Genomic DNA, 24,115 nt, shown 5'->3' with positions numbered 1-24,115 from the left:
ATCAAAAGGTCGCAGACTAAAGACCTGCAGATTGCCATTTTTAGAGAAGGTTTTTTTCCTGCTTCTCCAGGAGCAGGGGCTGCTCAGCAGCCCATGTCTCTGTGCTGTGCTGTAGGAGAGGACAGATTGTCAAGTCTTGTTTGTTCAACTTTGAAACTTTTCTTCTATGAGACTCAGGATGTATTTAGCAGGAAACAGTAAAGATGCAGTACAGTTTTGGAGAGGAAATAGGGCGGTTTAGATATGTAAAAAAATAATTGCTTATGCTGAAACTGGGTCAAAACACCACAGTGTTTACCACGGCTCTCAGGAAGAGTGCCATGGGTTTTTTAATAACAACAAAAATTTGAGACCTCAGCATTGGGTCTCATCCCAAAAAGAAATATGGTTTCAGACCAAATGAAAACTAATCCAGCCTATAAATCATGATGCAGCAAACGCAACATGCTCAGTTCTGAAACCCAGTCACTTTTGGTCAGCTAAAGCTGATCTTCCAGACAGATTTGTTGCGAAGGCAACAAGAGATTGAGCACTAGTCTTCCCTTGCTATTGCTCCTATCACTAATTATGCTCATTGTTTAAGATGAAGTTAAATTATCTTTTTAATTAATCCTGCTTCACCTTTTAGCCACTACATCTTGTAATGTCTTTCTCTGCAAGGTCAAATGCCTATTAGCATCTATCATTTTCTCTCCATGAAGAGACTTACTACACCATTTTAGTCTTCCTTCAGATACCCTAAGCAGACTGTGGCCTTTGAATTTATCAAGACCAGATATTTTCCTCCGTTCATAAATCATTTTAGTGATACCTTTCCCTACTTTTGCCAATTTTTAAACACCCTTTTCAAATGTGGATACCACATCTGGATGCATCATTCCAATGTACAATTGCCTCCTTACTCCTACTCACTGTTTTCCTGATTATTTGTTCAATGAGTACATTAGCACTTTGGGCTACAACATTGGCAACTCCTGTTTGATTGGTGTCCACCCAGGCACCTAAATTTACGGATCAAAGGATGGACTTGATGATCCCGAAGGTCTTCTCCAACCTAAATGATTCTGTGATTCTGTGAAATTCTATTCCCGTCTCCTAGATATGTTACCAACTTCCATCAGATAACTTTGAGGAAATATTAAGAAGTGTTTCCAAAACACGATACAAATATGTAGTGAAGGCCTCAAGCCTTTTGCAACATATGGAGCAGAAGGCACATGAAAATGCTCCTCAAGCTTTCCTTTTTCTTCTCGCTGGCCCACTGCAACAACCCTTGCCCTATATTTTAATACTGAATTCACTGTGTTTGACAAAACCCTGGAATGTCCAGTGTATACAGATTTAGGAACTGGAGGATCTGTGAGGAATGAAGTTCATGACAGCTGGATAAAGGAAGATCTGGAACTGTGATCACACAGGAAGAGTTGAAGTCCATTTTGGATTTCTGCAGCTCAGCTAAGGCTCACAATAGCAAGGACAGGATGTTGCTCCAAAATCCCTTATGCTCTTAGAAAGGAGCAGAAGTTATATAACTTTTATGCAGGAACAGACACTAAATTACCCGAGTTTTATATGGCAAATGTTGCAGAGCTGATACACGGCTTTCTCTAGCTCTTTAGCAGGAAAGCAAAAATCAGCTACTTTGGCTCCTCACTTCACATCCAGGTTTTTGCCCTCTGATCATTCACAGGAAACAAAACCCACCTGCAGTTCTGGAAACAGTCAGGCACCCCTTATTCCCTTTGACCAGCCTGTCCAAGGCTGGTTCTCTTTGCCTGGGTTGGTTCTCTGGATCACCAACCCAAGCCTGTTGGGGTTACATGTTGGTGTTACAGGTTGGCAGCTATTACACCCACTCGTACCACACCAGCACCCACCCTCACTGCCATGCTGAAAAATACTACTCTGAGCCACAGTGGGAACCTCATCTTATTTCAATCTGTTTGAGCAGAAGAAAATATGATTATGGGTGAGGGTGTCAGAAATACTACTAAAAGGGGATCTAGGACCTAGGGAAGATTGGAGGCCAGGGTAACACACATGGATGGGAGCAGTCTGATCTTGAGGGGCCACTCAAGCAAATTTGAGCCTTCTAATATTGCTTGATGGGGGACCCTGAAGCAGATAGGTCCTGGGACATTTGGTATTTAATTTTTACTCTTTCCAGAGAAAAGGTGCTAACGTGACAAGTGGCCATATACTTTTGCCCCCACCTCTAAATGTCAACTCTGAAGCTTCATCTTTGCACTAGAAAGATGCTCTGGGGTCAACCTGGCTTGTTAAGCCTCACTAGTAACCAAAGCTTGTGATCAAACTCTTTCTTTGATTTTTCACAGCCCAGCCCAGCCCAGCCCAGCCTAGGGCAGTCACTGCAGAGAAATGGTGATAAGTGAGGAAAGCTTTTGGCCAGGCCTTCCATCAGGAGCAGTGATATCAACAATATAAGAGCCAGAGCAAAGTCTGGCTCACACACTCAGAGCTGTGGTGGCTCAGCAGGGCTAAAATGCAAAATAATTATTTAAAAAAAAAAAAAAGAAACATTTATTTTGGAATCAGTAATCAGTAATTGGATCAGCAATCAGTAATTTGAAAAGCAGTTTAGGTAAGTATGGAGGTATGTTCTCACAGTCTTTTTCTATGTAATATCATAACATATAACCTGGCTTTGAGGTCCTCAGTGCCTTTTCAGTAAGACAACATAGTGCTGCATCCCCTTTGACTCTTACAGAGAGTTGAAAACCTGACAGCCCTGATTCTGGTACAAGGAGGCAAAACATTCCATTCTTGATTTTTTTGCTGTTAAGAAAAAAATGGAAACACCCTCCCTATGAAATATTTGGGGGTTCTAGGGGTTTTTTCCTCCTGGTATCACCTAAAAGAGCATTTTCATCCTCAGATCCAAGAGGAAGGTTTTCACACAGGGCATCTTTATATGCCCTCTGAAAGATACACTATCTGCAGGAACCACCCTGAGAGAGACTCTGGGCTAAGGTGGTGCTGAGAAGGGAGCTGGGCCTCCTAGGAGCCCTCTAAAACAGGTACCACAGGGTTTCAAAGCAATGTGGCCTTCCACTAGGCCACCAGCAAGAGCATCAGCAACCAGATGACATTTTCTGCTGGGTCAGCAGCTTGAAACTGGAACATGCTGGTCTATTGGTAACTGTTTTATTGGTGACTGAGCAATGCAGCTCTGACACACCCAGCAGGCAAGGGTTACGTGCTAAGTTTTCAGAAGTGGCACACCAAACATCACCCTGGCAAGAAAAATTGAAAAGAAAAAGGGAAGCAAGAAAGGATGCTGACCTAAACTAAGACTGAACACTCTGCAACACAAGTCAGCAACAGCTCTTTCATCCATTTAAGTGCCAACACTTGTGAAATCCCAAACAAGGGCATTTTAGCCAGTAGATGCTTTAAGAGGAAAGGTATCCACCCTCTTGTCCTCACCTTTTATTTTAAGCCCAGTGTTTCTCAGTTTGCACTTAGATAAGTATTCATTTTTGCAAATCACAAGATCCAAGCCCACATGGTCCCAGGGCTAGCAGGGCTGGGGTACCTGGCTACATTAACCCACAGGCAGACAGGACATGAGGTGGCCCAGAACTAAGCATGGCATGACAACCCCACCAAGAAGGGCAAGTGATACCCATTCCTGGCTGGCCACAGCAACCCAAACCCCAGCAAGGCTCAGCCTGATCCCTTTTTGCTAGGATAAATTTTCCTCCTGGGTCTGTGCTGCAGCGTTCATCTCACGGTTCTCACAACACCTCCAGCGTAAGGAAGCAGCCTCAACTGTTGGGTTTGGGAAACCAAGATGCAGATTCATGGCTGGTGCAAGTTAGCATAGCTTCACTGAAGACCTAGGAGCTACCCCAATTGACCCCAAAAGAAGGTCTGGCACAGAGAGACAAAGAGGCACACTGCAGCCTCTCCATGGGTATAGAGGTTGGGCATCCTGGCTTCCCAGTCCAACAGCACTGCTGACATAGCTGGAAATCACACCTGGCAATAAGTCTGGCTCCAATGAGCTGAGCAATGAAGAGAACCAGTCCTCAGAGCCAGCAAAAGGTTTTCCACTACCCTTAGCAGCTAAAATTCACTGTCTTGACTTTTCAGCAACAGTGCCTTCAGTTTTTGCTGCCCTTTACCTTTGGCCACAGGAGGATGCCAGCAGGCACTCAAAGCATCTGCCACTCAGCACTTGCATCTGTAGTGGGCAATATTCTGATATTTGCCTACTCAGGGAACCTGGGTGACACCCTTTAGCTATGGTGTGAAGGGCAAACAAAACAATGATAGTCCGCACAGGGCATGGGCTCAGTCCCCCAGACTTTCATCACAAAAACTTCATGTGTGCCCATGAGGAGCCTGTGTTGGTAGGTGGAAGCCCTGGTTTTACAGATCACAAGAAGGTGTAGTGAAAGGAGTTGCAGAAAAAGCACACAGTGCAGACTTAGCAGGCACTTCAGCTGGAGACCTTCCTTGCAGCCATCAGACATGCTACCTGTACCAGGTACATTTCCATAGCTTTTAATGTAGCTTTACAATTGTGTTGGAGACAAAGGAAAAGGCACGCTGTACAGAAAAGAAAAAAATCCTAAAATGATACCCTTTTATTTGTAAAGCTCTGATGAAACAACTTTCCAAATGACGTCCCACTTAAAAACCAATGAAAACCAACCTAACTATGCATCAGTCACACTATACAGATTGCATCCTACATTTTCAAGATGCCTAGATATCTTCTGTAGTATTTACATACGTATCAGTTAGGTAGTACAGCTTCATTGCAATTTGTTTCTTTCCACCACACACTTATTCAATAGCAAAAAAACCCCTTGGGGATGCATTTGCATTTTTGTACAACACTCTGGAGCAAATGGCTAGGGCAATTTTCCTGAGAGAAGGCTTGTTCTTTGAAACTCTTGCTTTAACAACTGGAAATACAGAAAGTGGATGCATTTTTGTTGCGCTAAAAAGCCTAAAGATGCCTAGTTAAGTTTTTCTTTTAAATTATTTACGTACCATTAAGTTAAAATGTTTACATTCATTCATTCGTATAAAAACCGTTGTTAAATCTTTTGCAAATGATTTAACACTGATTGCTGCAACGCAAATTGCACTTCTTTAAAAAAATTATTGTATACATGGAAGAAAAATATCTGATTGCTACCCTGTTTACAAATTTTGCCTGACTCTATAAAGTTCAGCCAGGAAATACGGACTTTCATAAATCTCAGTCACAGTGTACTTTAAAAGTTATATCGCAGTCTTGAGAAGTGAGTAAATATTTTAAACCAAAAAACACCAATCCCAAAATCTCCTTAACCAGCTGGACCTTATGACACTTGTACCAAACGTTGTGATTTCTTCCAGGGGCATAGCTGGGCTCTGAAGAGCAGAGCAAGGCACGCTGAAGACGGAGAGCACAGAAGGAGAGGTCTGATGAGGTGAAGACATCAAATGTTCGGTGCGAGAAGTCTGCGTCAACTCAAGCTGTAAGCACTTTTGACATTCATTTAAAAGTATCTCACTATGTCTGGTAATTAAAGTCTTTGCTACTCCCTCCTCGACACTGACAACTTCCACCAAATTCTTAGGGGAAAGGACGATGAGAGAGTGAAAACAACTATACAATCAGAAAGGCAGCGCTGTTGGGTAAGTCGAGGATGTATTTCTGGAATCTATCAATAGGCGTGGGTTTATATCTTTTTTTGTTGTTGTTTTTTCCTTTTTTTTTCTTTTTTTTTTTGGGGGGGGTGGGGTTGGGGTTTTTGAAGGGTTTTTTTTGAGAGTGCAAGGCTGCATTAGCTATCCCCGGTGGTCATTTGCTTTCCCTACATTTTTCTTGCATAGATGAGGAACTGGATGCTTCAGCAAAGCCTCTTTTGGAAGTAGAAAAACACCTCTGCCACCAAGGCTCAAAAACTGTTTCAGAGGAATGGTCTTTGCCAGCACTCTCGCTGCCGCTGCGACCGTTCCACAGAGGAAACTGTGCGCGGATGTCTGGGGGCTGCCGGGATCCAGCTTCCCTCACACCAGGTCACGCCAGAGCCAGGGCACACCAGGGGTCCTGTCTCACAGATGCTGTCACTTCGGCCGTGGAGGACAGGCTGACTCCTGTATACAGCCCATCTTGAGCTGAATACTTAAGGTTGCTGCTTTCAGGACTGGTGCTCTCTCCCGGGCCAGACATCACCGATGAGCTCGCCTGTAGGGAGGGGGAGAGCAAAGAGAGATTCAATGAGCAGGTGAGCTTTGCACACACTGGGGTGTGAGTGAGAGCACAGAGGGCCTGAAGCACAGCCATCATCGCAGGATTATGTTCAAAAGAAGGGTTTGTCCTCTGCTTGCCCCTGTGCCTTGAAATCCTGAAACAAAAAACCATCCCGGCATGAGCTCAGTTGCCCAGCCTTGCTGATGGGAGTGATGTCTGTGTTTGGAGAGGTAGAAATGAAACCGTGTGATGTGCAGAAAACTTGGAAATCAACTCATGATGAAGAAGGAAATGCGCATGTATCCCACTGCCCCCTACTGAAGAGACACAGGTGACAACATCAAAAATGTGATCTGGGAGTAGTGGCAGCTCTAGGTTTTCCTCCCCACAGGAGAAGCCCAATACATCGCAACTCTCCAAGAGCAGACACAGGGCACCTCCTGGAAAGCAGATTTCTTTGGGCTCTTCAGCCCTTGAAATGCTTGAAATCATTCCTGACCCTTCAAAACGCCAGCCAAAACCACTTTATTCCTGTAGGACTGGCCACTAAAGGAGATGCTCTTTTAATCTCCAGTGGAGAAACACTATGCCTTCAAAGCAGGAGCTTTTTTGCTTTCCTGCCTGCACATGACAACATGCAGGGGAGCCCTGGTAGGCACAGAGATGAACCTCTGAACCACACTGGAACCAGTCCATTTATTTTAACAGAGAAATGGAGAGTTAAAAAGACAAAGGAACAATCATTTTTTCCATGAGGCTGAGCAGATCCACTAAAGAGGAAAAATTTGCAGTGCCAGACAGAGAAGGGGCAACATTTTCACCTGATAAAGGAAATGTTTAAGAGCTGACTTCATGCAAAATTAACTCTTGGATATGTCAACTTTAAAACCTTAATTTACTTGTTAATGGATAGTCTTTGGATGAAATTCCTTAAAAAAAAAAGGAAAAGAAAAATGCTATCCTAAACTGTGACTGCAGAAGCTTCCTGCCTGCTGTTTAAGTACAAAGTATACATATTTAATCATTTTACAAGAGTAGAGCTCTTGGCTCTCCTGGCGCTGTGCCAAGCTAGCAGTCCTGACATAGGAAAAGCTAGGCTTCATTTATTCAAAGGTAATTTCCAAATGGTCTGGTGCAGAGCTCTTGTTGCTGTGCTCAACCCAGGGAAAACCTCACCTTCTGAAAGAGATACTCACTGCCAGCAGTCATTTTTATCTGAAATAACCTAGGCTCCAATATTTTCTTAACCTTTTATTGAAAATATTGACCGCCACTACTCTTCCACCCAGTCATCAACCCTGATCCCACTCCATTAGTCACTACCCAGAAATGCAGAGAAGGAAGGGAAAAAAAACCTATCTGTCCTCCAAAACCAGCTGAAACAGCTCTAAACCTAAGAAATAACTTTCACCACTCCCTTGAACATACAGTTGCCAATCAGTGACAACAAATCTCTGTATCTTCTTTCCCTGTGACTGTGCGTGGAGAATTCAGTGAGGCAGGGTCCATGCTAACCTTTGTGTACAGTCCTGATCTTGCATCAGCTTAACCTTTTCAAAGCCTTCCTTTTTTTTCTAATACCTCAAACAGATTTCTGTTAGTGCAAAATACATAATTTTTAACAGCTTCAGTCTCCCTGCAGTGGAAGAAGGGTTTAAACTAGTGTTGAGCAGTGTTTGCTCAACCTGAGCTAAAAATACTAGGAGCTGCTTTGAAAGGCTCCCATTTGCCCACATTTGCCACTGCTGTTCTGGTAGGCAAATATCTTATCAGTACCTGTTTTTTCCAGGCTTGGAAAGTGCAATTCACATTTTCCTGATTCAGCCCTACAAAGGTGGGGTGCAGGGACCCGCAGTTTCCATACGGGGTTATCAAGTACCCCTCCCTCAGGCACCCTAGACAGGGGGACATGGAGGCACGTCCTGTTTGAAGACTGCCCATCCCTGCCTGTCCAAGGCCAGATTCTGGCTCTGTTGAGCCAGGACAGGCAGGACTCGGGCAGGACTGCTGGGCCTGGAAACCCCACCCCGGTAATGTCATGACAAATCCAGGCAGCTTGGGCAGCTCCCAAAGTGAGACATGGAAAACAAACTTTAATTCATGAAAAGGACATGATGGAATCACAGTTCTGTTACTGAGCCTCACTGCCTTTGCTCTTACTTTTCCAGCTTTAAGAGATTAAATATGACAGAAGGTGCATTTAGTTATTAGAGGACTTTTTTTCAGCCGAAATAAATAATCTGAACAATTCTGATGAAGTCAATGAGGTCTAATGCACAGCTCTATCTATGAAAAGGCAATGCCTTTATTTTTGTTGGTGAAATCTGATAATAGCATAGATAATCAACTGAAGGTCAGCTTCCAGAGGAAAAAAAGAATGAAGCCCACTGGGAAGAGCCTGCCTCCCAAACAAATAGGTAGGCTGTGTTTGTATCTGCAAAGGTTCTTCTTTTTACCCAAACCAAGAGGAGCTGGTCATGAGTCAGCCCCCAGGCAGGTTGTCTGCATCAGAGGTGGTCTTTCTGTACAGGATCTGCCTGCCATGTACAGAGGAAGACCTGTGCCAGAGCCACAGAGACAAGTAGATGGTACCCAAATCTGCCATCTGCACCCCACTAAAGCTGATCCAGACTAAAACCAGGCTGCTCAGGCTGCGTTTGACCGTACTCAGGGAACGGCAGCAGTAGCTCCGACTGAAAGACTCCTGCTTTTTTTCCACCCACTCCTTCCTGGCCCATCTGCCCACCACAAAAGGCAGGGACAGCGGATGGACACTTTCCCCTCTGGCCTTCCCCCACACACCCCAGCCAAGAGAGAAATGTGCTGGGCAAGAACAGCTGGAGAGGGTGGCGAAGGTCCTTGATCTAGACCTTTGGTCAATCAGAGAGATCTTTGCCCTATCCACTTAACACGTTCAAAATGCTCCATGAATTTTGGACATTACACTAAGTCAGCAATAAGCTGAGTCTCAGCTGAGAATCTCTTCCTCCTCAGTTAGCCTAGTTTACTTTTGCAACACTTTAATGATATCTACAGTCAATTAAAATACACTTGCAAAAAAATCTTTCACATATGAAGTGTTGTGGCAAATTGGTGGAGTCCTTAATTTTTTAGCCTCAGCCTCTCTGCAATACCTTCCATCCCCAAAAAGAGCATGTTTTCCCAACACTGTCACTCCCTGGAATCCAAAGATCAAGTCTTGGCACTGCAAAATGACAGCTTTTTTTACTGGTGTAATGACCCTCTTAGTACACAAAGTTGTCATTTCTTGCTAGTCCAATTGATCCTTTTGTTTATACTGCAGATGTGTAAGTTTACATGTCTTCTGATCTCTCCTTTGTATTATAGAAACATAAATCTGTGGTTAATACTTCATTAATTTCCTAAGGGAGGCAACTTCCAGAATGGCTTGGAAAACTGATGACCCACTGCTGTCAAGGGCTGTATGAATAACTGGCTTTATTACTTTGGCAATAAAACAAAACCAAGCAAAAGGTATGTGTCCATATGCACATAGAATTTTGGGATAGAAGCAAAAATACTTTTTCCTTGCTTTTCCCCACTGAAACAAAAAAATTGGATTGCTTCCTTCTGTTTGATATAAAAAAGAACTGCTCTCTTTTGGATACATATACACAGAGCAAAGAAAATTACTCAGTGTAAAAAAACAAACAAACAAAAAAAAAAACCCAAACAAAAAAACAATTTTTGAAACTGAGTGGGGAGAAGAAAGTAGCATCCCATTTTGTCCACAAGTGAGGACTGATGCAGAAGAAGTAGGAGACCAAGAGAGATTTAAACTAGAGTCTATAGAGTATCAGATCTCCCAGCATACTGCCTTGTCTGCCGCACAATTTGGTATTTTAAGTTGCCACGTACCTCGTGCCTCCTGTTGATTTTATTCCACCTGGTTTAGATAAATATTTACTCATACCAGGACTGAGGCACCGTGTTCCCATTTTCCAGGTGAAAGTTCTACCAACCATGCTGGTGAGCCTTTCTCATGGAAACTCTGTCCCAACACCTACAAAATTATTCCACACAACTGGCATATTACCATCAGATAATCCAAAGGACCCGTGGACATTTAACTTCCCAATATCCAGGTGGTTAGCATATTGTTTTAAGTTCAGTCTCTGGTTCATCCAGACTTTGGGACATACTCTATGGAGGTTGATTTCTCCGTTGCCAGCATGAAAATCCTACCAATTTACTGCCTAAGCAGGAGCAAACAACACCACCCCCAAACAGCTTACGAATCTTCTGGCAGAAAAAAAGAGAAAGCAAATGCAGGAGAAACCATTTATCTAATCCAGCCCCATTTGTCCAGCATTTTGGAGATGGTTAAAACTGCATTATCCTGCGAGCTCACCACATGCCAAGGCCATCTCAGTCAGCTCGCTCATTTCCCACCCTACAGAACTGAAGAGCCAGTCCTGAACCACTTCTCAAGGTAAACCTCCAAGGGAAGTAAGCACTAGTTTTACCTCCTAAGTTTTTCTGTGGTGTGAGATTATGGTCCTTCTGAGAAAACTCCAAACTGGAGGTAAAGGACACGGGAGAGTCTTCTGAAAGAAAAGTTCCCCTGATGCTGCTGAGCTTTTTCTGACATAAGTTGTGGCTCAAGGAGCCTCCATGTCCTGCCATAAAAAGCAGATTTTACAGCAGGTTTCATACTGCCTTTATCCTAATAAGGGAATAAAGTCCTTCTGGTTATCACAGTTGTTGGAGCCCCTGCATGGTAACGGATGGGTTTGCACTGCAGACCATGCACTTCGTTTGGCAATTTATTTGGTGGAACATTTTCCTGTACAGTTTCAGCAGCATCAAAGAGAGAGCAGGTATAGATGCAGATGCAGGCTGTCTGAAACCTTCACATCTTCTTTTTATGGGGACGTAAGGCAACTTCATATATCATGCAGCTGGACCCTTTCCATATTAGTAACACAGGACACCCAGTACTTACACTGCTTAGGAAAACAGAAATAGGCCTAAATCCTAGATCCAGATGTGAATTTGGCAAATAGCCCCTTTACAATGGGACAACAAAATATCTCTGATCCAAACACTTCTACATTTTGGGATGTTTGAAATCAACTTTGCCCCCACAGCAATTCATTAATCGTATCTCTCAAATGTTTAAACTTCAGCAAGAATGTAAAATCAACATTTAAGGTTCTTGTTAATTTGTCTCAGAATTGGCATCATATAAGATTCCCTTCATGAAATGGATAGTCTTAAATACATTGCCAAGAATAATTGCTGCCCTCCTCTTTTTCTGCCCTCCCTTTTTATTTTACTTCAGAAGAGATAAAGAAAGGTAGGGAAAAATGTGAATGTTACTGACACAACTGAATTCTGCTGAATTTCATTTCCATTAGATTTCTACATAATTGGAAGCTTTTTTGGCAGCCTCCCACAAAATGCATAATAAATTGCTTTTGTACCAGTAGAGGAATTAGTTTTCTCTGTCTCATTTAGCAACAACATTGCTGTGAATTTCACACAACAGTTTCTAAAACGTCATCAGATTTCTCTGCCTAATGTCAATTTGGCATTTTCCCCTTTCTTCACAGAATAAAGGCTAGAGAAGCAAAAACAGAGTAAAACAAAAACAAGCTGCCATGCCCGTTGTGTAACACATGGGGAACTAGCCAGGTTTTTTATTCAAGCAGGTGCCTGTTTTTCGGCAACATCACCAGCACCGTCAAGAATCAACATCAGTCTTGTTAAAGTGACCAAAGATTATGGAGCTTGAATTCATCCATCTGAGGGTTTATTTTTTTTCCCTGCTGACATGAGCTGGGGAAGCTTATTCTCCTTGTGCAAAGCCATTGCCTATCCTAGAAATAATTACAAACCTTTGATCTATCAATGGATCAACTCAAAAGGAAAAAGCAAAAATAATCAAGGAAAACAGAAGTCTAGCAGAACATATTTGCTTCAGCATGTGATCAGGTTACAGGCTGCCTTGCCCTAAAACACTAACACCCCTTCACTCACAACAGCTTAAATGGGCTTTATGAGTGCTCAGACCCTTCCGTAGGATTTGCATTCTTCAGAAATTATTTTGCATCCTTTGCAGCTAGTGATCACATTCCCAAATTATGTCTGGGACAACGGGACCCAGTCTTAACAGCTACCATTTTCTACTTTAAATTTATAATCTCCCAAGTCCTCACCCCTTTGAATTACAGATCTTGGGCAAAGCCAGGAGCCTGAGTGAAGGATGCGACCATGCCAGTGACATATCCTGACAACTGCTCCCCTGCAAATCCTCTTTTTATTTACACACATCTGGGACTGGGGCACAGGGGGTGGGAGATCAGTAGCCCTTCATATAATTTGGGATGGAGTCAGAGGGATGCCCATACGTCTGATTGTCGCTGCAAATTCCTCTCTTCAGCACATGTCACAGCCCCTCTCCATCACTTCCTTTCATTGAAATTTTTCACAAGGGGATATTTGCAAGTGCTTTGCATATGCAAGGCACATCTGATCAAATCATGGTGGGGAAAAGGCTGTGCAGATGTTACCCTGCTGCTTGCTGGATATTAGGGGACAGATTTTCCCAGCTGTTGTGCAGGTGTGTTCTCCCAGTCTGATCTACTATGGAAAAATCAGGGAGAACTGAAGTCCTGTCATTAGGAATTCCATCATGTAACTAAAAGCAGCCTCAAGGTCCCTCCTGGGAGTTGCTCCTAGTTGCTAATAGCTCTCAAGGAGTCTTCTAGCCCTCAATCCATGTCCCTGCACTCCTTTCCTCTGGTACCCACACAACTCCATCTGGCACAACCGTATTAAAAATGATACTACTAAAATTAAAACATAGAGTTTATTAATAACATGTTTGATGTGCCCTTCTAGGGAGAAATACCACAGAAAGGAAGCCAGGTTTCAGCCAGGCAAGAAGGCAGCAGCATAGTGGAAATGAGATCTCATCTATATGGCCTCTCCTTCCCTGAGCAGCACACGGCTGGGCTGCCTCAGTCTCAGCTGGGATTGTGCTTCCGTTTCTATCTGTTACATAAATCTCACCACATTGCTCAGGATCACTAGTACTGCTTCAGGTAATGCAAGGGAAATTTAAGGAGAATTTGGCTACGTTTTTTCCTTTGCAAATATCATGGGTGAGCCTAAAATGGGGAGTCTGAAACTGAATTCTGAAACAGCAACAGTTCACTTTTCAGTTAACATTTCTCTTTTTTTTTTATGTGATCTGTTTATTTTACTGGATTGACAGGGTTTTCTCATGTCAAAGACAAGCCTTTTTAGTACCATCCTTGTCTCACAGGATCCAAACCCAAAACCCACTGCCTCTGAAAATGGGTGGCCCTGTCAGTCCACAAACAATCGCATTTGCTAAAAAATGGGCTTTTCTTCCACTTGTACAATGAAACTTTGTACATCAGAAATTAAACTATTGAAAGGAACTTGGATGTTGTGAACACCAAGACATACTGAAAAATAGCTGTTATAAACAATGTCTTCTTTTCATTAATAAAGGAATAAAGAAAGCCACATTAGGAAATTTTCTCAAAGAAATGATGTAGCAGATTAAGGGATACAGAAGGCGGCGAAGTGAGCATAGATGTGGATAGGTACAGGCCAAGGGGTTAGGAATTAATCTACATTAAGCTTCACAACTTTAGCACTAGTATTTATCACACATGCTGAGTGAAGAAAGGAAGTTTGAGATGGTTGGAGTACATGATGTAAAGTAAGGATCAAAACTAAAGCACGGGATGATCAGCACTCCTCGGGTGTTCCTCTGGATCTTGATGCTGCCAGATGCTGAGCATCTGGTCCCTGAAGAACGCTCTGCAGGCAGAGGGCTGAACCCCCACACACTGCAATCATCAGGGTGCTCCAGCCTGGCTTTAGCTGGTTTAATTGCACATTTTAGTTTAAAACAAAAGCCTTTATGATTTATTTTGTAGAGTAGGACAATGTTTTTCTGGATTTTACCCGTTGGGATAATGTATACAAATATATGTGTACATTTATAAATACATAGTATTGTTTCTTGAAAGAAGCAGTTGGGCATATTTTATTGTCCTCTGTCCAAAAAAAAATCTTTGAAATGAAAGAACCTGAATATTTAAAAACACAGTATCTGCGGCTAAGTTGTGGCTAGCAATCATAAAAATTATATAGATCTTAATCGAGAAGATTTGCAAAGTACGTCGTTCTTGTCGCTCTGTCTTGTTCTAGTATCAGCTAACAAAACTGGAAAGTTTGTTTAGATTATTGTTCTGCTAGATAAGATAAAAGCTGTGATAACACTGCCCAGTGATCAGCCTGCTTGCAGATATGGACACTTACCCCGGAGGCTGCAGTCTGTGCACCGGGAGAAGCAGTTTTGCTACAGTCATCTGAGTTAGTAGAAGATGTGGATGTCGGAGTCATAGGAACTGCAGTAGTACTGTTACCTGAAAAATTGGGAACTGGTATTAAAAATAAATATTTTCCAGACAGAGGAAAAAAAAAACCCAACAAAAAAACAAAGCAACTACAAACTATTGCAGCTACATTATCTTGTCTTTTATATTTACCAGAGCATGCCTTTGATTTATTTATATTCTTAGGTTTTCGCTTCCTTGTCTGAATTCCTTCTTTTTTCATAGCAAGAGGACGAGGAACCTGAAAAAATTAAATTTCCAATCACAGAGTTGCACATGTGCTCTAATATCAAAAATCAAAATACACTGCAAGACCAGATGTGACATTGCAAATGTCTGTATAGCAAGTTAGTTTTTTTCTGTGTCACACAGTACTGATTCTAAAAAATGTTTGCATTTTATTGGGACAAAATTATTGCTTGATTCAAGGGGAGTTGTAGCTGAATTTAAAAAGTAGAGAAATGTTTTTTGTCTATGCAAACTCGATAGTTTTTTCAACCCCTCAATCAATCCACAGGATAACAGCACAGAATTAAGGAAAACCAGCATCACTTGGCAAAAAGCCATAAGGAATTAAATTGGATGTGGTATATCTGATCCTTGATTTATTATTCCAGTCAGTTAGGAATTATCTCCAGTACCTGATTCTGGAAAGAAAAAAAATGTATATGAGAAAAAAGTCATTCTCATCCTGTAGACAAGTTATGCAAACCAGATCATCAAGAGGAAACCTCTTAGGACAGAAGCTTTAGACTAGAAGAATTGATTCAGCATCTGTTCCTATAAGCAGTTCTGCCCATAATACAGCTTTATGGTATCTAAATTTATATTTATAGGGATAAATTTATATTTAAATGTCCTCAAAAATTATCTTTGTGTTCATCACAATGATAATCATGCTACAAAAACACTGGCTTAAAATATATTTTAACACCAGTTTCAGGAAAGACAATCATGTGTTTTCTATCATTACAATATTTAAACCTGTGACATAATTTACATTTTATTGAAGGCTAGACCACATCTCAATCATTCCTAATGCCCTTGCTCTTCAAACACTATGCTTGACTGTAACACAGTCCACAGGGTCCTCACCAAAAACACGCTCCATCACATTCAAGACAGAGATTTTTTTTTTTTTTACTCTATTACTGCCCAACAAAGGCTGAAATTGCATTTAAGGTTTTTCTGGCATAGCTATGTCTTGAATTAAACTCAAAAGTTTTGCTGGCATATCTGCGTGCGTTCATGAGAAACTGTCTCATTAAAGGACTAGGGATTTTTTTTTCCACTAAAGAGCTGGTTTAAATCCCAGTGGCAAAAACAACATTGCTGCTCATCCAGAGGTGGTTTCTTTACACAAATCTGTTGAGAGAGCTACAGTGGCAAACACATAACTAGTCAACAGAATAACAAGCTAAAGTGGCACAACCACTTTCTCAAGTCACACATTTTTTCTGCTGTTCTATGAATTTCACTCATCATTTTTTTGAGAACCACCCCTTCTCCAAAGCAGCATCAGAGCTGGCAAGGCATCCCCATTGGTGAAGCAGCCACTTACCCCATGGAGCTTCATGTAGAGGCCACAGGCATTGCAGACGGGCTCGCCCTCAGCGTTCCTGCGCCACAGGGTGGTGGTCGTGGTGTGGCAGTTGGCACAGGACAAGCCCATCCGCCGCGATGAAGGCTGGAGGCAAGCACAGGCAAACACGGGTATAAACAGGAGGGCAGGAGAGAATGATTTATGTCTTTATGGTTTGCAAAAAGTCCTTTAACTCATGGCAGGGATGGTAGGAGTTGTTTTGGGTTTTTTTATAGTATCTGTCAGCAACAGCCCAGAATTAGAAGAGAATTATCCTCGTATCAGAGAGTGGAAAAATGGTGTGAAGAGGTACTGAATGTCTTTCCACCCTGGGCAGTCACAACAGAGGCAAAATTCTCATCTTGGAGCTGGTGACCAGGAGAAGTCTGTTCAGACCACCAGGCATTGGTTCTTTTTCCAGCAGGACAGCCAGGAAATATCTCCACTACAGCTCCATCGAGCTGAAGAGAAGGCACATCAATCCTGTGACACCTCTCCAGAGAGTTCAATGCCCTCTCCCCTGTATGGTGGGTGAAGAGGTAGCTCTGATCCTGCCACTGATACTCCCGATTCATTGGAAAAATCAGACACTTTAATCACCCACCCTCGGTGGCACCACATCTGGGAAAAACTTTCCTGGTCATCCCAGGGGTAACACATACAACAACATTACTTTCATAAACAGATCTCTTTATCAACACCCATTTTATCTTCATACAAAAAACAATAGGCCTTGGGAGTGTGTTTTACAGAGCAGAGCCTCCCTTGGCCAGCAGAAAAGCTGGTGGGTGACAACAAGGTTCCCACTGCAAACAAGCCATTTATGACACTCTTCCGTGGAGTTTGGAGCCAAGATGAAGCAACTCTGTATCAGAAATAACCATATAACCCAAAGCTTTATGGCTACAGGCTGTATATCATAAGTGAAGGCAGTCCTCATAAACATGTGAAATGAAGGTGAATGGGTTATAAAAGTCCCTGTAACAAGTGATCTCTTTTACGTTCTTCACAAGCAAAGAATTCCAGCTACATCATAAATCTAGTCTTTTTCAAAGTATCGCATTGTCAAAAAAATATAAAAAAAATCTGTGCCTAGCTCTGTCTGGCAGCTGAACAAGTTTACATGGAGAAGTCAGTTTTAGAGGATTGCATTAATCTTATTCTGACTATAAAGTGCCCATAACTGAAATTACTAACTTAAGGGTACAATGCCCTTCCTCTTGAGTCATTTACTGCTGGGTTGTTAGATGAAACTGGGTCACCTTTGATACCACAGGGCTGCCTGCCACTGGGGAAACCGATAAAAATGTTTTGAGGATGAAGAATATACTAGAGAAATAACTGAGTTTCTTGAATATTGTCTGTTTGAGTGTCTTCAGCAGTAAACCATCATTTTACACCAGAGCTCAGAGAGAGATCCAGATTAAATACAAATTTTGTAATCTTGAATCAGAAATCCACTATTAACAGCACAGGAGGGGAAAAAGAAAAAAAAAAAAGCAAAGCAAAGCAAACCACCCAGCCAAGTGCTATATAGGCTGAAGTACAAAAACACCATTTTTATTCTTAAAAATCCAAGTATCATGAAAACAGAAGTTTTGACCTAGCTATTAAATACATATCCACACAGCACTCAAATTGCACCCTCAACTCAATACGTGTTTTACGTGATCACATTGAGTAAAAGAAAGCTGGTGGTAATACATATGCTTCATTTTCTTTCTCTGCAAGTGAAACGCTGTCAGCTGTTTCACTCTGTTAAATCTTCCTCTTTCCTCGTTCTAAACCTTCATACATTTTATTTCAATAGCTTTTGCTCATTCCCGTATCTAAACAGACACTGAGTTTTGGCGTGCTTTGAAGCTAAAACAACTTTTCTGATTCAGGAATTTTATCAGAAACTTCAGGGCAATCTAAACATGTTTAGCGTTTTCAAAACATTTTCCCTTCTCACCTACATATTTCCAACTGCATGAACACATAGTCACGGCTGATTTACAGTTATGGCCAGGGTACTCAGTAGGGATTGTTACACAGAGCTATTTTGGAGTTATTTCGCTGAGGTGTCAGACTGAATTCGGGCTGTAGTTTGACTCTCAAACTACAAGTTTAGTCTTCTCACCCCCACTCCTCCCTCAAAAAAAAAAAAAAAAAAGACACAGAAATGCTGGAACTGGGTGTCAGCTACTTGAAATCTGCTTTGGGACAGGGTGCCACAGCAAGTCGGGCTCTGATGCTTGAGACAATGGATTGGCAGATCTGGGCCCTCCACTGCATCTGTCCCCACTAATGAGGTAACACCTTGTGCCATGAAATTTACTGGACAACCAGCTAGAAAGAACAGGCACATAGCAGCAACAAACATCTGGCTTAAAGTTAAATTAACTCTTAGGCTTAAAGAAAGGTCTTTAAGCAGAGGTGGGTTTTTCCCAGTTGCTTATTGTATGCTCCGATCATCGTGTGTTTGGGTCTTGTTTCCCCTCACTCCCATAAGGGCACTAAATTCAAAAGGCTATGAAATAAAGAACAGTAGGTATTTTAGTCCAAGGAAAACAGGCATGGAGCAAAGCAGCTGGCATGATTGAAAGGGGCTTGAAAGGCTGATGGGTTTGATACACTGTCTCCATACACAAGGGTCCAAACATCAGCTTGGATTATAGTAATGTGATTTATTGTGGCTCGCTCAGTAACAGTCATTACCAAAGAGCATATTCTTTCTGTCTGCTGACCTCCACCCAGATTTGCTAAACATAATGTGCAGTTCCCTCTCGTTAAATTTTCTCCTTGGCTATTCAGTGCCAGCCTGAGTTATAAACAGGGGTTCTGGTTTGTACTATTTATTTCCCCCCCTAGTTTTAGGAGTATATTTTTAGAAAAATTGCTGCTCATTTCTTAGGAGTAAAACAAAACAAAGGCTATTATCATTGTTTAAACAATTGGTTTCTTTGAATTATATACAAAACTTGCTTACATTCCCAAGGATCGAGCTCTCAGCAAACAAAGCAGGTCTGGAGAAATTCCTAGCCCTCTGAACAAACATATTCCAACCTTGATTTTTTTTTTTTTTTTTTTTCTGTTGGAAAGGTTCAACATCACCAGCATAATTTTCTTCCAAGCCACTGAATCCCTCTCACAGATGGGGTTCATAGCTCAAAAAGCCACGCTAGTCTATGCCTGGTATGCAATTCACAAGGGGGCAGAGAGAGATTTTTCCAGCTCAGAGGCTGGAAGTGGGTCCAAAACAGTTCCCAAAAGGCAGTCAGCCCTGTCACCCCTCATTGTGACCAGTTTGGCCTGCAAACCTGGGCAGGAGCCCCAACAGTTTTGCAGCCAAGAGGTTCACCAGGCTAACACACTGATTACTCTCGCCCATCCTTGCCCCAAATTTCTCCGTGGCTAGCGCTGACTGGGGTCCCTTAGGGCGCAGCTCCTCTCGCCCCCCCTCCTCCCCTCCCGACTCACCACTCTCTTTTGGGGCTTGATGAGGGGCCGGCTGAGGCCGTTCATTTTGGTGTAGAGCCCGCAGGCGTTGCACAGGTAGTTGCCGGTGCCGTCCCTCCTCCACAGCGGGGTCTGGATGGAGCCGCAGTTGACGCACTCCCGGCTCTCGGACAGGTCCTCCAGCAACTCTGGGGGCAGGAGCAGAGGGGACAGGCGGTAGGAGCAGAGGGAACAGGCAGCAGCGGAGCCCGGTGGAGCCCCGTGCAGCGCGGCCCCGGTGAGCGAGAAACCGGCCCTCGGAAAAGCAATTCCCCGGCAGTGACGGCGGCCATGCGGTGATTTTTTTTTTTTTTTTTTTTTTTTTACAAAATCCCTTTTTTTTTTTTTTTCTTGTCCTTATTTGTTTGTTTGGGGTTTTTTTTCCTATTTATTTAGATGTGCCAGACCCGCTACCGGCCCGGCGGAGCTCCTGCTCTCCAAGCCGGAGCGAAGCCGGTGCTCCCCGGACACCGGCCCGCTGGAGAGCTCAGCCCCGGCCCGCCGTGCTATCCCGGCGGGATTTGACCCTTGGGAAATTCGGCTGGGGTCCGCTCGAGGGGTGAAACCCCCTCTATGGTGCCCACAGGACGGAAAGGGGGGTGCACTTGCCGAGTGAGGTGGCTATCAGGATAGCCACTTCCAGAGCCACCCTGGGAGCTAGATATAAGGAGCTGTCGTTTTGCCCAATATTCCCCAGGGTCGAAGATTGGCAAGAATTTTGCTACCCTAACTCTTCTTGTAAATCCCTCTCAACTAGTAAAGCTTCAAGTTTAGAGGCAGTTTTCGGGGCCCTGGTGGGCCAAGGCAACGACGGGCAGCGGCCGCTTTGCCTCGGCTATTTGCTCAAATTAGAGCTGGTTTGAAGGAAACAGAGGAAATGGAAAAATAAGCGGTATTGTGCCTCCTGCTTTCATAGTTACTGAACACTGAAGGGGAAAAAAGAGGTCTAAATGCACGGAAAGGAGAAAAAAAATGGAGAGACAACCCACCTATAAAAGCTAATACTTTCACCCGTTCGAATCCTCGTTCTGATTCACCTCTCCATATTTCAGGCAGGAGGGAATAAATACTGATTATACATAGACTATGCCACGTTGTGCAGAAATAATAAAAGAAGTTATTTGGATTTTTGCAGCAGCTTTCGAGTCGAGTCTGGGAATGTATGCTTCAGACTCAGTGCTTCGTCATTGACTTTTTATTTCCTCCCTCCGCTACCTGCCTAAATTCATCATTGGGTTATTCTCTTAGGTTTCCTTGGACAGCGAAAAAGAGCTCGTAAAGGTCGTGCAGCTTTGGAGGCTGGGCTGCGGTGACACGGCGGGCATTGAGCTGACAAAGAAACGGCCTTTTGGCCCGCACCCACACAAATACATTTCTCTCCTCCCTTCGTTTGCGAATTATTAGGCGCTAAAGAGGAACAGGCACACGGCAGAGTCCAGGGAGCACAGTTCAACTTACGCTGTCAGCTCCTAGCTCTTAGCACATCGCTAAGATTTATTAATCTTTGCACTAAAAGCACCATTGAAGACTGCAACAAAAAAAAATGCTTAGGACGTCAAGGACACTGGAGCTTAAACAGTAATTTGTCTCGGCTATTCATTTTATAGCATTACTTTCGTGCCTCCAGCAAGAAATTCTGCCGTGACAATATTTCTCGGGCATTTTCAAATATTTTTTCCCCTAAGAGAGTGAGTAATACACTTACTTCCAAATAAAACAAAATAAAGTTTTAATTTTAGATCCTGTTTTTGTATCTCTATGAGTACCGTTAAGAAAGCTTTATCAAACTGTCTAATATTTAGCCGTAAAAAGTACATTTCGACTACAATTTTCCTACAGTTTTAACACGGGACAACGCGTAGGTTCGGCTTTGCTGCCGCGTTTTGCCTCGCAGGAGCAGAAAATTCGCCTGGCCCAGGAGCTCCGGGCTGCTTCGCCCCGCGTTACACCGCGATGCGGCTGCCCTGTCACCCGTCCTTTCCCTCATGGAGAAGCTCATCCCTACCCCTCCGTCTCCCAGGAATGGTGGGAGGGAGGCAGAAGGGAGGGAGAGACCCGCTGGAGCAGGGGAAGCTGCTGCGCTCCTCGGCTGCCTTGACACTCCTGCCCAATCTCCTCCAGCGCCCGGCTCCTTCACTCCTCCTTCTTACTCACCCCTCTCCTCTCCTCTCCCTGCCGTGAGATTTTTCCAACCTCACGTCTCTCCCGACAAAATTAAAAAAATAAAAAAAATTAAAAAGCAACAACAAAAAAAACCCCAAAACTTATTTTTTCCCCCTCCATCACCTAGTTTCACACTGTAACTTATGAAAGTTGAGTTTAAAGTTCAACTTTCTTGTTACCCTGAGATGTATCTACTATCACCGTTACAACAGATTTTCTTCCCTCTGTCATGACATTAAACACCAAGTGGGGAGTTTAAAATACTTAAATCTACAGGTTATCATCGAGATACAGGGGAAGCAATGTGTACAGCCCTACAGAAAGACGAAAATGCATAGGGTAATTTTCTGCAACACTGCACAGAAAGAGACAATCATGATATCTATAAAATATGTGCACCTGGTGGGTAGTTTATGCTTAAAGTGGATGATTATCAAATCTGTGTGCTTACACATTTATGTAAATATGTATATATACATAATACATGTATACATAACATATATATAAATACATATACACAGCCACACACACCTCTCTATACTTCTCTATTTATTTATACATAGATTTGTTTTAAAGCTGAAGAGGTTGCAATAATCGTTAATCTTTCTACCTCTGACTAAATCATCACAGCTCAAACTCCACTTCTACAATTGAATTACTGACACCAAGAATCTCCTTAATTAAAACAAAAAGGTTGGGACACCTCGGAAATGAAAGCAAAACCTCATCAGGAGGTGCTGTATTTTAGCAGCAGTTTAAAAATTAGCTTTACTCATTCATATACGAAGTTTTGCTTCACTGTTTTTCTTTTTTAACGAAGCAGTGAAGTGTTTTGTAGTTGAAATAATCCAAAATGGGTTAAGTGAGCCCCTGTAGTTTTCCTCTAAGATACAAGAACGATTTATTTGCAGTGAATTTGTCACCGTCCGGATGACCGCAACTAGGGAAAGCAGGGATGTACTGATTTGGATAAATTAAAAAATAAGTTTACATCGGGCAATTCGTTTTGGGATCTTTGGGCCGGTAATCCTGACTGCCATACTGCAAACAACGCCGCTTTTTGGAGGTGTATTTTCCCCCTAATCCAACCCAAACGACGGGAGTTACCTCCACTCCAGAACGGCCACGGCCCCGGGTCCGCCGTCCTGACACGGACACCAGGGCCACCACTCGCCATCGCACCCCTGGCCGGGGCTGTCCTACCGCCGCTCGCCCGGCACCCCCCAGCCCCTCCAGCGCGCAGCCCCGGCATGCGGCCACCCTCCCTGCCCTGCCCTGCCCTTCCCTGCCCTGCCCGCTCCTACCTGCGCTGGGTGCCCGGACGGGGATGGGGGCGGCCCGGCCCTGGAGGCAGTGCAGCATGGAGTTCTCGAAGGGCGCCGTGGGCCAGGCAGGGGCGAGCTGCGGCCCCACGTAGGACGTGTAAGGCCCCGGGTAGGAGCCATTGAGCGGCCGGGCCAGGGGGCTGTACTGGTCCCTGGCGCCCAGGCTGTTGCTGTAGGCGCCGGGCTCCCGGGAGGCCCCGTTGGCCACCGGCGGGCTTGGGGAATAGGGAAAGCGGCCCGAGGGGTGGGAGCCGCCGCCGCTGCTGTACGAAGGGCTTTCCGCGGCCGGCTGGGACCAGACGGCGTGGCCGCCGCCCGGGTGGCTGGGCTGGGCCGCCCCGCTGCCCTGCAGGTACGGCAGCGTGGGCAGCATGGAGCCCACGCGGGTCGTGGGCACGTAGACGGGCGAGCTGGCCGTGGAGTGCATGAAGCCGCCCGGAGATCCGTCGTAAGGCGTGGGGCCCTGGGCGGCCGAGATGGCGAGGGTCTGGTACATCTCCTCAGGCTGCTCGGCGCCGAGGGCGCTCAGCTTGGGGCCGCGGCTGGACCAGATCAGCTTGTTGGTTTGGTCTAAGTCCGCGAAGAGCAGGATGTCCTCCCAGCTGGGACGGCCGGAGGGGTGCGGGGTCCCGAAGTGCACGTAGGGGGCGAGCAGCGACCTGCCCTCGGCGGCGGGGGGCGGCGGAGGGGCCGGCCGGTGGCTGTCGTCGGTCTCCGGCCGAGGAGTCTTGGAGGAGCAGCGTTCACCCTGGGAGCCGGAGGAGGAGGAGGGCGAAGGAGGAGACGGGCGCGGCTCCCTGGTCGCGAAGGGACAGGAGGAAGCACCGGCGTCCGCAGCGCACCGCTTCACCGCGCACCAGCCGCCTTCAGCCACGGCCATCCAGGTCCCCTTCTAGCCGCTGGGTGTGGATGGGGAAGGGCGAGGAGGGGAGGAGGAGGAGGAGGA

General features: G+C 44.3%; 1 protein-coding gene across 1 annotated transcript; it reads right to left on the bottom strand.

The window, feature by feature from the left end:
- Positions 1-5,663: 5,663 nt before the first annotated feature.
- On the bottom strand, positions 5,664-24,049 carry GATA6 (GATA binding protein 6). The gene is made up of 6 exons (XM_062501166.1): positions 23,149-24,049; positions 19,664-19,830; positions 16,181-16,306; positions 14,773-14,860; positions 14,543-14,649; positions 5,664-6,211 (listed from the first exon to the last, which is right to left on the bottom strand). Exons 1-6 carry the CDS (start codon positions 24,047-24,049, stop codon positions 6,044-6,046), a joined length of 1,557 nt encoding a protein of 518 aa, XP_062357150.1. The 3' UTR covers positions 5,664-6,043.
- Between the last annotated feature and the right edge of the window lie 66 nt (positions 24,050-24,115).

The sequence above is a fragment of the Cinclus cinclus genome, chromosome 1, assembly GCF_963662255.1.
Source record: "Cinclus cinclus chromosome 1, bCinCin1.1, whole genome shotgun sequence".
In the NCBI taxonomy this organism is placed as follows: domain Eukaryota; kingdom Metazoa; phylum Chordata; class Aves; order Passeriformes; family Cinclidae; genus Cinclus; species Cinclus cinclus.
Note: the sequence above shows the minus strand (reverse complement) of the source record. Positions and strands in the feature narration are given on the sequence as shown.

Bases quoted from the DNA above. Each gene is read 5' to 3' on its own strand.
- GATA6 (XM_062501166.1), bottom strand. From the start codon at position 24,049: ATGGCCGTGGCTGAAGGCGGCTGGTGCGCGGTGAAGCGGTGCGCTGCG. The intron at 19,831-23,148 runs GTAGGAGCGGGC...TCCTGCCCCCAG, and splicing joins CGTCCGGGCACCCAGCGCAG to AGTTGCTGGAGGACCTGTCC. The intron at 6,212-14,542 runs GTAAGTGTCCAT...CCCTCCCTACAG, and splicing joins CACAGACTGCAGCCTCCGGG to GCGAGCTCATCGGTGATGTC.